We start from the raw sequence: 15104 nt of genomic DNA on the forward strand, positions 1-15104 counted from the left end.
TGCATGAAGACATGAGAAGATGACATTCATTATCTCTCACATACAAGTTTGTCTTTGTGCTTTGAACTGAACCAAGCAATTACATTACTTCTCCTTCAATAGGCGGTGTAATTATTGCAGTGTACCCTTCTGATTTACATGCCACAGCAAATTAATTTGTGGAAACTGAAATGCAATTCAACTTCGAATTTCAATGGGTTGCACAGATGTTGATGCATCAGAAAGTTGCAGTGACCCAGAGGAGCCCATTCATTTCCCATCCTACATCTGACAAATCTATAATTCCATCTCACCATTGTCTGATATAAAAGCATACAATTAAACTTTTAAGAAAACTGACTCAATTGGGTCCATAACCGACCATACCAGAAGTATTTTAAAATGTGTTTGTCTATTTCTGACTAAAAACAGCAACCTGCATGAATGCAAGTTGGCTTATTACCTGCTATGTATTAGCTGAGAACAACTTGGATGCTGGTTGAAGCTTTAATATTGTGTTCTCATTTGGGAGCTGTCGTTTAGGAAAAGGCAGCGGGAAATCAAACTTTATTCACAACGCAGAGTACACACAATTAAGAATTTACGAGGACTATGCAGGACATTATTTTTGAGCCAATTGTGTGCTAGAACAAATGGCTTTATACTGGTACCACATCCTCTGCCAATTACATTCCAGTGCTATACGAAGCAAGCACTGAATGCCAGTTTGTCAAAAATGTTATCCTGCTGTGTCCAGTTGCACCACTGACTCTCACATTGTGTGACACAATATAAAGTGTAGTCAAATTGTGTGCAGGGATGACTTCTATGTAGCGTCAAAACAATCGGCTAATTCAACTTATCCACTTAAATTAGGAACTGATAAAAGTGAATGCCATTTGCAAAACAATCTGCAACTAGTTCCTAACGCACCACAGCTGTAAGTAGAAATAATGTCTTCATTACCGTTCAAATTAGGCTCCTGACTGTTTGAGCTCATTTAGTGTTTGCCTTTTCCACCATGCATATCAAATCACTATCCATAGATTTCTGCAATGGGACACATCAATAGCTATTTGCTAGTGAACACAGAGAATGAGGAAAAGCTGTTGCAGTCGGCAAGGAAACATTGTAGATGTATTACGCAGGGGGGGAACATAAAGCTACACACAGGGAATATTCAAAAATACAGCTGTAATAGTGGCCACTGGCTAAGTCGGAGTCCAGACCTAACTTCAATTGAGAATTGCTTTGCAGTACTTGCAATTGCTTTTCACTCACAGTACCCATGACATTTGACAGAGATTAGGCATTTTAAAAGGAAGAAGGTGGAAATGGATTGTATATTCTGCATAGATATGTCAAGAAGAATCATCTTCGTTTTTCATATATAGACTATTAATTTCGCAACAAACAAACACAACCTTTCAAAATATATACAGTGTGAATCTTCACTGCACTGTGTTCATTTTCATCAGGAAAACTCAAATGCCATTTTAGGTGGAAAGCAGCAATAAAAGGATCCAACTTGTTGAGTTGTTGAGGCCGAGTTCATTATGTAATCATTTGAATTGTTCGCAAGTATTTTCACGAGAGCTTAAGTGACCTGTCTATGTTTGCATCTTATTTTGATATCTTCAGAAATTTGCCGAAAAGCTCAGCCACATTGTTTGCTTTAAATGATCAACTATAGAATATTCTAGCCACACTGATTCATGCTTGATGTACGCAGGATGGCATCTGGCTTACTATGTTGGCCAGATGAATTGGCAAATTGGGATGGCAATGTGGTGGAAAAGGTTTGAAGTTCTTTAACTTAAGTAAAAAGTATTGGTCCAAAAATATGTTTTTATTAAAGTGAAAGTACTGTTACCAGAGTGGCAGTGGGTAATTTGGCCCAAGGTATAAACAAGAAGAAGAATCCCAAGAATAACTTGACTTTTGTGAATTGTGTGTTTTCCTCCTTTACACCAAACTGTCTGGCAGCACCACAATGCGTCTGCACTGATGTTTGTGAATGTCATTCTGTGGATCTGTTTGTTGCATGTGTTGCTGGAATGTCCCGGCTGACCCAAGGAGTTTGTTGGACGTCATCTGACAGGTGATTTGCATAACGTTTTAGGATTCAAGCACATCCGTTTTAAAACGAGCACAAACAAATTAATTGAATTTCTGTCTCATGTTTGACCCAAAGCTGCCTACCAACACTACTAGCTACAGACAAACCGAGCAACGAGCCAGTGTTTCAGTACAACACACAGAGGAGAACATCTCTGCCAGTTATACGTAATCTGACCTCTGGCCGTCCACTCTCACCAGAGATCTACAGTTTTCTGGTTCACACACAAACAGAAAGGGGAACTCAGGTTAAACTTGATTTATTACTATATACTAGCAACGAAAACTAATTTAGTTTTAGAGTCATACATTTTTTTATTATACTTTTTTTGCTTTGCTAAACTCTTTGGCACTCTTATTCTTAATGCAGATTTAAAATGCACTGCTATAGCAAAAGGTAAGTCACATTAAACCCGAGTTGACCCATGAAAACATCTCCAGTTCAGTGAGTTGTGTGTGACAAGCTGGGCTCGGGAACAGAGCCATTACAGGCCAGGATGCTGAAGCAAAACCTTTGCCAGTGCAATCATGGAATCAAGAGGAGGCAAAGTGTCACGGGAATGTTTTTTGGGCTTGAGAAAAAATGAAAGGGTGTGTGTTTGTATGTGATTTCAAGAGTCAGCTGAAATTCAGAAAAATACAAATAACATTTCTTTTGGATAAACAAAGTATAGCATGGAGACGGGGATGGCTCGGAGCCTAAACGACGTCCTGTACATTATGCAACGTCATGTCTTGTTTACTTTAGGTCACATACGTGTTGTGTACTGGAAGTGACAGCTGATGCCAGTTCCAGTGAATAACACCCAGGTGTGCTAACAGATGTCAGGTCGGTTGCATTGTGGGGGATTGTTAACAGGTGTTGTTGCTGTGATTACAGCAGGAAATATTACTTTTCCAGCTCTTGTCACTGACTTACTCGAGCGCAGCTGGAGCTGAGAGAGGTACACACTGCCATCCAGTGTAGTGAATGGGAAGATCCTATTAGCAATAGCACACTGATCTTGAATTCATGGATGAATGCTGACAAGCTTGGACTGTTTTGTTTGGGAAACAGCTGCGAAGAGTATATTTGAGCATTTTGGTTCAGATGTTACCATCGCTTTTGAATTAATGTCTTGACAGAAATGTTCTTTTAACCAGCTGCTTCGGCTTTGTGACTCGCCATACTGTCGCAAAAAAACCCAAGTCATAATATCTCAGTTCCATTGAATTGCCCCCCCCCCCAAAGAGCCAACATGCACTCTATCAGGAGCCTGGAGCTTTAATTGAATACTAGTCAATATTTAGTCTTCAGTCATGAATGACCTTGCCTTTTCCTACTTTGCCAAAATGTGCCCAGTTGGGAAAGGCCGATATCAGAATCAGAATTAGCTTCATTGCCTAAGCATGTACTCGTATTAACAAAGAATTTGTCAATAACCAAGCAGGACATAAAATAAAATACATATGCATTCCATATACACGTTGAGTGTTCTGGAAGTTGCAAAGTATACAAATAGTGCAAGTAAATATATACTGGATTGATGTACATAGACTGGATGACTATGTACATGTTACATTGTCTCTCTACTTATTTCTAATGACGGTTACCTATTATTTTTTACAGAAGAGAAAGTTGCATTGAGAATAGTAAATCTGTAATGGCAGCAGTGGATGTTTCGGTTTTGAGGGTTATTGACGGTGAATGGCCGATGCAGTGTTCATCAGAGTGACACCCTGTGGGAAGACAACGCTCTTGTGTCTGCTTGTTTTTGGCGTTCAGTGCTCTGTAGCTCCTCCCAGAGGAGAGAAGCTAGAACAGGGTATGTCCAAGGTAGGAGGAGCTTACGGTGACGCTTCCTACCCGCCTCCTGTCCCCAGACTTGTGTAAATCCTGGATGGAGGACAGGCTGGCACCAAGGATTGTTTTGCTCCTTCTGAAGTCAACTGTCATCTCCACGTCTGTATGCAGACTCGCCATCGTGGCGGATGAGGCCGGCGATATTTCGAATATGACATTTACTGTCAAATGATGTGCCTTTTTCAAACACCGCAAGAAAAGCAAAGGTGATGATGAAAATCATATTTTTGAGTGACAAATCGATGCTTTATGTACAGTACGTCATACATAATTTGATTAACAGCATTGTAATTTGTTTTATCTCAAATTGAATGATTTACATAATGCAAAGCGCTTTGATTCCTCAGGTAAAATGGTGCTGTGTAAGTTGTAAGTGCAGTCATTTACTGGGATAACAATAATAGGTCAAAAAGTCCGCTATAAAAAGGCCTATTGAGTCGTCTGTGCTCCATGGATCATTGATGGAAACAAATGAACCGAATTCATGAAACATTCTTAGTCAGAGAAACAGATGTTCTGGACATTAGGTCAGAGTAATTTGGCGGATATTTTCAAACTGACAATTCTGGGGGCACTTTAGAAAGCAGGCGCCAGGGTTCCAACCTCCTCAACCATCTACAGTTCACAATCTCCACTCATATTTCCTTAGCTTGGCATACAATTCTAGTCCCAGTCAACAAAGAAATGGACACGTTTTTATTGGTATCAATATTTTCAAAATTCATATCATGAAGCAAATATAATAAAACAAAACAAACATCTATACTTAATACATTCTAAAATATTGCTCGGGGCTGATACAGATTGCACAAGTGACCAAGCCTTTTAGACCCTGCTTTCTAAAATGGCTCTCTATTAATCACAAAACCAGAACTGGTTTAGACATTACACTTGAACTATTGCAGATTGTATTTCTTCCTGGTAAATAACACGGCACCAACAGCTATGCCAATAAAAGGAAAGACAGATATCCCAGCTTTGCAAAAAATGAAACATAACATGTTTTCCAAAGCGGTCTGAAGTAGCAGTTTGCTGCCAAATTGGCTCTGGGTTTGATGAACACCACAAAGTGTACGGAGCACTCCCTACTCAGTAAAACTTCACTACACTTCCTCATCCCACTGTGGGCAAACAGATGGAAAACAAACAAGCATTATTTTAAGATTTATATTCAAACACATTTGCTTCTTTATTATGTATTATGGGAAGTTGCAGTTGTAATGACCCAATTTATTACAGTAAGATTTTTTTCAAATCTGTGTTATCTAAATTCATAATATTTTCTAATCTTACCACTAGCAACTTGGAACATCAGAACCATGTATAAAGGGATAGAGTGCGGTAATGTTTAACACAAGAGAAGCATTTTCTGAGTGCATACCTGGTACATTAAAATGATGTATACTCCATCAAATCGCTCTAAATGTGCCCTGATATGGATATATGACATTTATACTGAAATTCTGTCTCCTTGAACATGTCCTGTCTTTGTATTCCTATATGTGTAACACAAACAACTATTTCAGTCTTACATGCATGCTGAGTTTATATTGCTCTACATTGCAGAGGTAGAATACAGTCTATTGGCTCCAGTCCACTTCATCTACCTCATATGGTGCTTTTACGGAAGCTGTAAATGTTCTATTAAGATAAATGAAAACATTGGTACCAGCCATCCACTATCCTAAAAGCTTCCATGTCGGAATAGAAATTAGTATACCTGTTTGTTTTCTATAAGTAAATGTACTGAGCCCTACTGATCCTTCCTTATATTTTTCATAGATTTTTAGTTGATATGTGAATGTTGTTTCGGACCAATTTGTCTTTCTCTAACAGATTTATACCAGTTTTGATAGACAGAAGTGGTCACGTGTTGGGATGTATTTATTCTAACAGGAGCCGAGGGATTAAATGTCCCTAATGAGTGAGGCAGCAGCACTCCTTTCAAGCTACAACAGCTATATTGATGTTATATTTACCTTTAAGTCTGTGTGAGTCATGATGGCAAAATGTGGTAATTGAGACACCTGCTGCAGCGGGAACTACCGGAGAAGCAGTTTTGAGTCTTTGCCAGGTGTTTATAGTTCTATTTCCAGGTTTTGTGACCGTAATGGAACAGCAACCGTACAAGATGCAGCCATGCAACTTAATGCAGCTGAGATCAAAATGGAGGCTGAGTCGAATATGTGTGTGTCTCCCCAATTTATGCCCCTGGCCCTAATTAACAATGCTGTTGGTGCGATTTTAATTTCTCTTTGTACATGGACTGATCAGTGGCTGCCCTCCAAAGATATTTGGTATTCACTGCACCTAAATTGAACAAAGTTGTTCTGATGGAATTGGGACTACCTCTGGCTTATTCTGTGTATCTGTGAACTGACAGGTTTTCACAGTATAAGTTGTTTGATGTTGGCATTGTCATTTTAAAGACAAAACAGTAAACCACATATATCTTCCTTATGTGTTCACTTCTTCCCAATTAATAAAAGAACAACAAAAAGAACATGGGATTGGGCACCTGGCAGCTAGTATAAAAAGTCAGTAGCATGTTAACCGTTCAGTCCTCTTCATTTGAGCTGATAGAGGCGGGTCCTGCACCTCACTTTCTTTCTTCTTCTTTGAGGACGCTGATCAGAACTCCCACAGCGAAGATGCATCAACAGTTGCACCGTTACCCATAAGCGTACCTCCCTGGTCTCCACGAAGGTACTTGCCATCAGAACATTTGATGGCGACGCGTCCAGGCTCCAGGAACTCAAGGAAAAAGTCCTCTGGCTTTTCTCCATCTGAGCACACGAAGCCACCGCTTGAGATGTACCAGAACTTTCCATTCACACCTGCAGAAGGATATCAGTGGATTGTATGTTAGGTATCTTTTTGAAATGATGTATTAGATGCTCAAAATATCTATTAGAATGGGATGTGTATATATTATGCAGAAATGTGGTATGTTGTGACATGCACACATGAAAACACTGACTTTTAATATTGTAGGCGCCATCGTTGAAGATCAATGAGAAAATGTCGTAGACGGATCGATTTGCATTCAGAGTGTTGGAATTCTTGTGGTGACACACAAAGCCATTCTCTCCAAAAAGGATCAGCATAGGGCGGTTGATGAGTTTCATCACGAACAATTCATCGACACCTGCAATGAGGGACAAATACTGTTTTTCTTTTCTCTGTTGCATGGGTCAATGAAGCATTGAATCTCAAGTGTCTTGTCCGAAAGCTCTTACCCACTGTATCGCTGACTGCTGAGAGCTGCCCGTTCTTCTTTGTACACACATACTTTCCATTACTTGCTTTGAGGGCCAAGCTCTGTCCTCGCCACTCGATGTCAAACATCGTGTTGACCTCGCTGGAAGCCAAATCATGAAGGGGTTAATGGGAGATAAGATAAAACATCGCCGAAAGCTCCTCTTTGAAAGCTATGAGCTACTTACACTTCTGTTGCAGTGGATTGGATCTCTCCGTGAGTCACGAGAGCCCAGTAGGTTCCACCATTGGTCCTGAACATGGACCTGTTGCTCTCCTTATCAATCTCCATCTGAAAGGTCTCCATGTCTGTCTCCACGTCCTGATTGGCTGAAAGACTGTTGAGTCCTGTTGAGAAGGGAAGAAAAGACAGCAATAAGTATGACTTTGTTCAATATAAATAATGGATCACAAGGTTGCGTCCTAAATGTAATTTGCTTCTCAGGCATTGGCAAAAAGACGTGTGCACAGTATTTACATGTAATGTCATCCATGAATTCCTCGGTGGATGTTGGGTTACTACTTAATACATTGATTTGATTTCGTATTTAGTATTCTCACTATTCTGGTGTCCAGCAACTATTCATCTCCTGAAGGTGGGTCCACAACTGCATGATGCTTTGAAAAGGCGTGAACGGTTGCTGTAGCACATATTAGCCTCTCATAATATAATGGTGTGTCCGAGTGCAATAGCAAATTTAAAAATATTGGATGACACATTGACCTGATTTTCAGTGACCTCCATGTATTTATGCCATTTAATCAGACGTATTACCTCATGCTTTACTGTCTTTGAAAAGTAGAGTTTCAAGAACATTTGGAGATTACAAAGTTTGCTCCCTTTTAATCTTTTGATATTAATAATTTAACTTAAGTAGCCTATAGAACATTCACTCCTCCTAGACTTTAGTATAATTGAAAACATCAAGTGGTTTGCTTAATCATAGAGCTGGCTGTTGTCAGGTTGTATTGTCGACGTGGATTATACTGCAGATCTTCCATATTGGAATATATTCACCTTTCAAGTTTGCGGGAGTGTTTCATAGAGTTTGTGCAGAGGATGAATTTTAAACAGTTGACCTGCTTTCTGGGTATCTGTGAGCTTTGGATGGTTCCATGCCTCACTTTGTGATCGTTTTGCTTATCAACACATGTGATCAACTCTTTGCATACAAAAGCAAGTGTGTAAATTGAGCTTAACCTAACATGGGATATCATCCTTTCCATAGCAGTGTTCCCATCTCTTCTCTTTCTCAGTTAGTGATCGGTTCACTAAACATGAGTGCCTAACTTCAATCACAACTAGCTAATCTAGTGTTATACACTTAATCCACATGTATTTACTCTAACTGTTGGAGCGTGTCAGGCGATTGAGAATACTCAGACATATAGCCTATAACTGAACTGTCTGCTGGAGTTTCAAATTGGATGCCACACATGTCCTTCAAACTTTCTCTTAAGCTTATTACACATCTAATCCTCCATAGTCACCCCTCCACCCTTCCTGTTCATTCGCTTGCTGTAATTCCCTCAGTGGTGAAATGCAAATCTGCACTGCAGTGTCCTCTAAGCAGCTTTCAGTGCCTTGTTCCTTCAAAAAAACAACAACAAAAAACGCCACAAGGCCAAACACCACAGTTAAAAGTGTAATGATTTGCCCAATAGTATGAGAGTATAGTCCTAGGTTGTTGAAATATTGCCTAAAATATGCTCTAGTAGTGCATGCGCATTGTGCAGCTAGATTAAACAAGGCTGTTAGTTGTCAATTACATTTTAAAGCTTTTAAAAGCAGCAACAGAACATAATTTGCTCCCCTGTCCTCTCATATTGTTTGCTTGAATAATTACACAGGACATAGAACATGTCACTGTGCAGGCTGATTTTGTAACTCCTCTGTCCAGGGTTTTTCCTGGGTCAAAATGGGTCTTGGGTGCTCCCAAAAAAAATGTTGCCGCGCTATGCGCGCACCATTCATGCAGGTCGGGCTGTTGAGTGATCAGCAGCTGGCCGCTCGGTCCATTCGCGCACCTCACAGTTGCGTATTGATCAGAGAAGAAGACACGCTTATCAACTCCAGTGTTTCCCCTACTATTATAACAGGGGGAAATCTCCACCCGCCACTCTGTAATTTTCATCTACCCTCGTAATTTTTACTTTTAAATTTGCCTCCTTTTGAATATATTTAAGGTTCTTTAAATGCAAACAATCAAATCTCATCACCTACTATTGATGATTGTCAACAATGAAAATAATGTCCCCTTCCTTATTGAAGGTTTGGGAACGTAATACTGTAAGTGCAGCAATCCATTTTCTGCATGAAACTATTACATTTTAGCCGTTTTTTCTCTCTCAAGACTGCAACACAGAAGGATTACCTTGCTTGACCGAGACAAATCTTTTATTGGCGGCTTGGAAAACAACTTGCGGATGACTCTCCTCAAGATCAAACAGCTCCTCTTTTCCGGGCTTGGAACATCGGCCCGATCGCAGCGTCCCAGTGGGACCCACTGGGGTCAGATATTTTCCAACACAGTCCTTAAAGGCCAGCTTGCCAGATTTCAGCTCCAGTGTGAAGCTAGTAGTATTGGAGTTCTCTTTCATCAGTTTGCCATCGTAGCTGAGGAAACGGCTGTCGCAGGTCTTCAGGCTGTACTTGCCATCGAGGTATACCAAGGTGATCAGAGAGTCCACTCCCCAGGGAATGTTGCTATCCACTGAGATCTCTCCATCTGAAGCAGACAGATGGGCATAGCGCTTACGGGCCACACTGAGCAGGCTGGCCTGCGGGTGTAAAGCCAAATGGACGGCCCAGAGGTCTTGTTCCCCAATGACTTGGGCAAAGCAGGACAGGTAGTCGGCCGAGCCTCCGAAGTAACGCAGGTAAGGCTCCGATTGCAGTGCCCAGCGACCATCAGATTGAGGCACAATAAGGAAACGGCAGTCAGGGTCCTGCTTCTCCGCCCCGCATGTCATCTTTCCATCTTTGTCGGAAGCTAGATAGCGTCCCAGGTGGCTGCGGAGGAACACTACTTGGCCATCTTGCTCGTCCTGCTCAAGGGTCCAGATCTGCTTCTTCTTCATGCTGACGCCCAAGGCATTCACCTTGAAGCCGAAAGCCTCAGCCGTCAGGTAGCGGCTCTCAAAGTTGATGAGACCAAACTGCAATTTCAGGGCCCGATTTATTCCGTTGGCCGACATGCTTGAACAGGTCACCCGTTAAGATTGCAAGTGAAGAGGTTCAGGACAAAGAAGGGAAAGGAAAAGCAGACTTGAATCTGAAAAGCGAAAATAAAATGCTTGATTTCTCCTCCTTTTCCCGTTTCTCAAGCCGTAAATGATCTCCACTTATCCCCCTTGATAGTATGTTTCGAGTTTGTTCCTTCTCCCGTCACTTTCCCTCGTTCCCCTGAGGGCTTGCACAGGCGCTTGCTCTCTGTTCCTTAATGAGTGAGGATTAAAATCAGCAGGACAAAGCAACTCAATCCAACAAGCCGCTGACGTCACATACCAGTGCACCAACCGCGAACCTCCCCTCCTCCTTCACCTTCTCCCGTGCACACTCAGACTCCTTCTCTCTCTCCTCCATGTCTTCCCCTTTTGCTCATGTCTGTCTTTTTTCCTCCACTCTTGTCTTCCTTCACTGCAACTCAGACTGGCACATTAGTTTGTGACTCCCTATTGGTTATAGATATGAGCCAATATGTTGGTTGGCTCATATTTAGGTTACTTTACTCGTAGCTAGGCCATCCAGGCCTAGGATTATCCTAGCTTTGATCTGCTGGTGAGCCACAACCTAATTGGAACGTGTCCAGAGAAGTGCTTTTGGCTGCTCCCCACTGCTTCGACTGCTCTTTCGAGTCCTTTCAAGTTGCTCATGGGTCAGTTTGTGTAAATATTTTGCATGTATGCAATATATCTTTCATCCTATGCATGAATAAACCTCTTTCTTGTTGACTTGATTTAAAGATTAAAACCATATTCTCAAAGAGCTTCTGTCACATTGCATTGGACCAAGGTTAATGTACATGGCTGATTAAGAGGCTTAACTCCGGAGGTACAGAGGAGCTACATAGCAACATTATGTGTACTCCACGTCTTTAGAGATATTTACATTTGTGGAGAGCTTCACTTACAGGGATTTGTATCTCACATATTTGAATATACTTTGAAAAGCCCATTTGCCTTTGCTGAGTTGATTATTTGCAAACTCTTTCAGACCACTAACTCTGTTTTCTCAGTCAATTCATAATAGAAAGCACAACTCACTTTACCATCATAAAGACATGCACCGCAGCCTCACCCCGGTTCGTATGGATGTGAATGAGTGTTGGTGGTGGTCGGAGGGGCCGTAGGCGCTGATTGGCTGCCACGCTTCCGTCAGTCTGCCCCAGGGCAGCTGTGGCTTCTGATGTAGCTTACCACCACCGGTATGACTGTGTGTGTGTATGACTTCTGGACTCTGCACTCTGTAAAGTGACTTTGGGTGCCTTGAGAAGTGCTATAAAAAATTAATTATTATTATTATTATGATAAGGAGAACAAATTGGAAATACCAAAACCACACCACACACAAAGCTAAATACTTGGGGTAGTATTTCTACCTGATATTCTTTAAAGGCTCTCATCCATTAATTTGACATATTAGAGAGATTAGCATTGTGATCCCAGACCACCATAAAATGTGGATGCTCAAATTTAAATTTTAGAACAAAGGTTAAAAAAGCCCAAAAGCTCAAAATAAGCTGTTTTTAGAACACACAGGCACGTGCACAGACATTTTGGGGGGCAGGTGCTCAAACCAAAAAAAAGGCACCCATCGGCAAAATGATTTGTATATTGATCGCTGTAATTTAAAGTTAGAAAGTAATTGAAACACATTGTGTCGTGAGAAGAAATGAGAGCTAAACAAAATGAAATGTTTTCTATTAACAATTACAATTAGTTTTTATTTACAAAATGATGGGAGCGAAAAATGCCATAAAATAAACAACTTACTAACCTCGACCGCTCGGTCACGCCGGGAAATATCAAACCTCTGTAAAAAAGTTATAAAGCCTCAGTCTGATATTTCCCGGCATGACATCACTCTGGGTTAGTTATTACAAGTGTTGTTTTTTCTTGCGTTTACTCTTTTCAGCCTCTGCAATGCTCATACAAGATTTATCTTTGTAAAACTGGAACAGACAAAACAAAGAGAAACATACCACATAAAACAATGTGGTACAAGCATGTCAGGATGAAATTCTCACAAGAACTCAGATAAATGCCCCGTCGAATATCAAAACACATTTGGGGGGACTTAGAGCCATTTTTATTCTTAAATGCTGATGAATGGAAAAAATGGGGCTCCAGCAGAAAGGGCACTTTACTCATCCAGGGCAAAAGGGCTGGTGCTTGAGCACCACTAGAGGTCTATCTGTGCACGTGCCTGCACACACATATGTATGTTTATTTATTGAGGTCATACAGAGCTCAGGTGTTCAGAAGGATCTTTGAATAGAACTTTTGCATGAACAGGTCACCAGTCCATATATAGACATACAACCATTCACACTAACATTCACGCCAATTTACCTGCTGGGGGAGAAAGCCAGAGGGAGAACATGCAAACATGCAAACTTCACACAGAAGGACGACCCAGACCGGGATCTGAACCTGTAGGTGCTACCACAGTTACCACAGTGCAGTTACCCCAACACATCATTCACAGGTGCAGTGTGCATTACATATCATGTGTTTCCACCCTGTGATCACTGGGGGGCAGCATTGTCTTGTATTACATTACATGTCATTTAGCTGACGCTTTCATCCAAAGCGACTTACAATCATCCACCGTAGACGCAGCTACAGGGAGCAATTCAGGGTTAAGTGTCTTGCTCAAGGACACATCGACTAGGGCGGGGATTGAACCTCCAACCCCCTGATTGAAAGACGGAACTGCTACCCACTGACCCATAGTTGCCCTAGTGTATAAGTGCACAATAGTGGTTTCCTATAACAGGTGCTGAGTTACCATTAATAGAGGTCTAAATTGCAACATGGTTTGGCAGTCCTTTCTTATTAGAATATTTGACAATATTTGCTGAGCTACTAGTGGTTTCATAGGAAAAGTAATCACAGACTTTCTAAATTAAAGTCAAAGTAAATTTACTAGGTAAATGCTGAATATTACAGATAATGTATTCTTTGACAAGTCTTGAACAAATGTGAGAAGAAATTGATTAGAATTTGAAAAATGTGGCAAGCAGAGTAAAGGACACAATTGAGTTAGTAAGAAATACAAGTCAGGATATCTTCTCAACCCATTCATTTGCCAAGCATAACCGTTTTATGAATACATGGCATCAGAAGCTTGGAAAGGTTTTGAGATGGTGCAATATGGTAATACCACAGGAGATTGAAGAATTCAATTCACGAGTGAGATCACAACCAATACTTGAATGAATTTGGAGCAACACATTATGACACTTTAAGTCCTTACATGAATTATATTTGTTTATGGATGACAAATATACTCAATATTCTATTTTAGGACAAGGCCCAACCTTCAATTAACTTGTGTAGTGCTTCTGTTGTTGGTACAATTCATCAGTGTCCAGTAGATGGCGGTGTTGACTATAAATTGATACTAGTTTGTTTTCTATAAATATACATTTCTGTGTTCACTAGGTTTTGCTGCACAATGAAAATCATTTTATGAGAATAATGTCTCATTATCTCAAGCTTCCTCATGGCAAGGAGTCGTTTGTCAGTTTGAAAACAAAGCAAAAGCCTTAGTTATTCACGACAGATATTTCTGAAAGTGTACAGAAGAGTTCTTGCCTTTCTCTTAAATGGGTTTGTCAAGAAACGATGAGTTGTGGCACAAATACTAATTGATTTTCATGTTGCAGGTGTGAAGTGATGAACTGGTTTTAAGATCTTAAATCATCTGTATATACGTGTTTCTTCTTGAAGACATACATGATTTGTCAACAAATACTGACGTCTTTATCCTGTCCTCCAGAGGCTCCCACTACCTTGCAAGTCTGGGTTGCGTGGCACTCCAAGAACCATATGAGCAATAACCGTACGTCATTTAGACTCGAGTGGTCCAGTGGGTATGCCAAATTTCATAGTGTGATGTAAATGTCTTTAATTTCTCTCCCTCTCTATCTTTCTTAGTTGTCCGCCTGTCATATCTGTCTTTCTCTTCTCACTCCCCCCCTCGCTTTGCCATATCCCGTGCTGGAGTTTCTGGTTAAAAGCAAGTCAGAAAGTATAAGGAAACACTGTTGGCTCTAAAATAAAATTATTAAAGGAGGGGAAAACGTGTATTTGCAAGTAACCAATCCCTATTTAGAGACATGTACGTACGCATTTACTGTATACATGCGCTCACACACAGATCAAATGGTGAGCAGAGGTCTCCCCCGAGGGCATGAACATGGATTAATGTGCCCAGTGCGATTATTTCATTTATAACTGTCCTGGACCTTTTCAGATAAGACCATTTTGTCAGGTTGCCATCCACTAGCACCTTTAGAATGCATCTATTAGCCTGGCCAGGCTCAGTTTAAAGGGCCAGCCCCGTCCGTGTTTAGCTTACTTTGGAAATCTCTTTCAGAGAGAAGTCAAGGTTGTCTAGTGACTCCCAATGGACTTAGTGCAAATGTTTTAACCCTTGTGTTGCCTTAGGGTCATTTTGACCCGAATCAATATTACACCCTCCCCCCGCCTTTGGGTCATGTTGACCCGATTCAATGTTTCACCCTCCTGTTACCTTTATATTTACTAACATATTTTACCCTTTGGGTTCAATTTGACGCCAGCAATTAAAACCTCCATAAAATTATTAGAATTAATATTGTTTTCCAAGTTTAAGTGTGAGGCACTTTATGTTTGTTTGTTGACTACCGAAAGAACA

General features: G+C 40.8%; 1 protein-coding gene across 1 annotated transcript; it reads right to left on the reverse strand.

Annotated features, from left to right (window-relative positions):
* Window positions 1-4621: 4621 nt before the first annotated feature.
* On the reverse strand, window positions 4622-10630 carry fscn2a (fascin actin-bundling protein 2a, retinal). Its single transcript, XM_056408143.1, has 5 exons — window positions 9574-10630; window positions 7387-7546; window positions 7180-7301; window positions 6921-7088; window positions 4622-6777 (listed from the first exon to the last, which is right to left on the reverse strand). Exons 1-5 carry the CDS (start codon window positions 10394-10396, stop codon window positions 6572-6574), a joined length of 1479 nt encoding a protein of 492 aa, XP_056264118.1. The 5' UTR covers window positions 10397-10630; the 3' UTR covers window positions 4622-6571.
* Between the last annotated feature and the right edge of the window lie 4474 nt (window positions 10631-15104).

The sequence above is a fragment of the Pseudoliparis swirei genome, chromosome 23, assembly GCF_029220125.1.
Source record: "Pseudoliparis swirei isolate HS2019 ecotype Mariana Trench chromosome 23, NWPU_hadal_v1, whole genome shotgun sequence".
Lineage (NCBI taxonomy): Eukaryota > Metazoa > Chordata > Actinopteri > Perciformes > Liparidae > Pseudoliparis > Pseudoliparis swirei.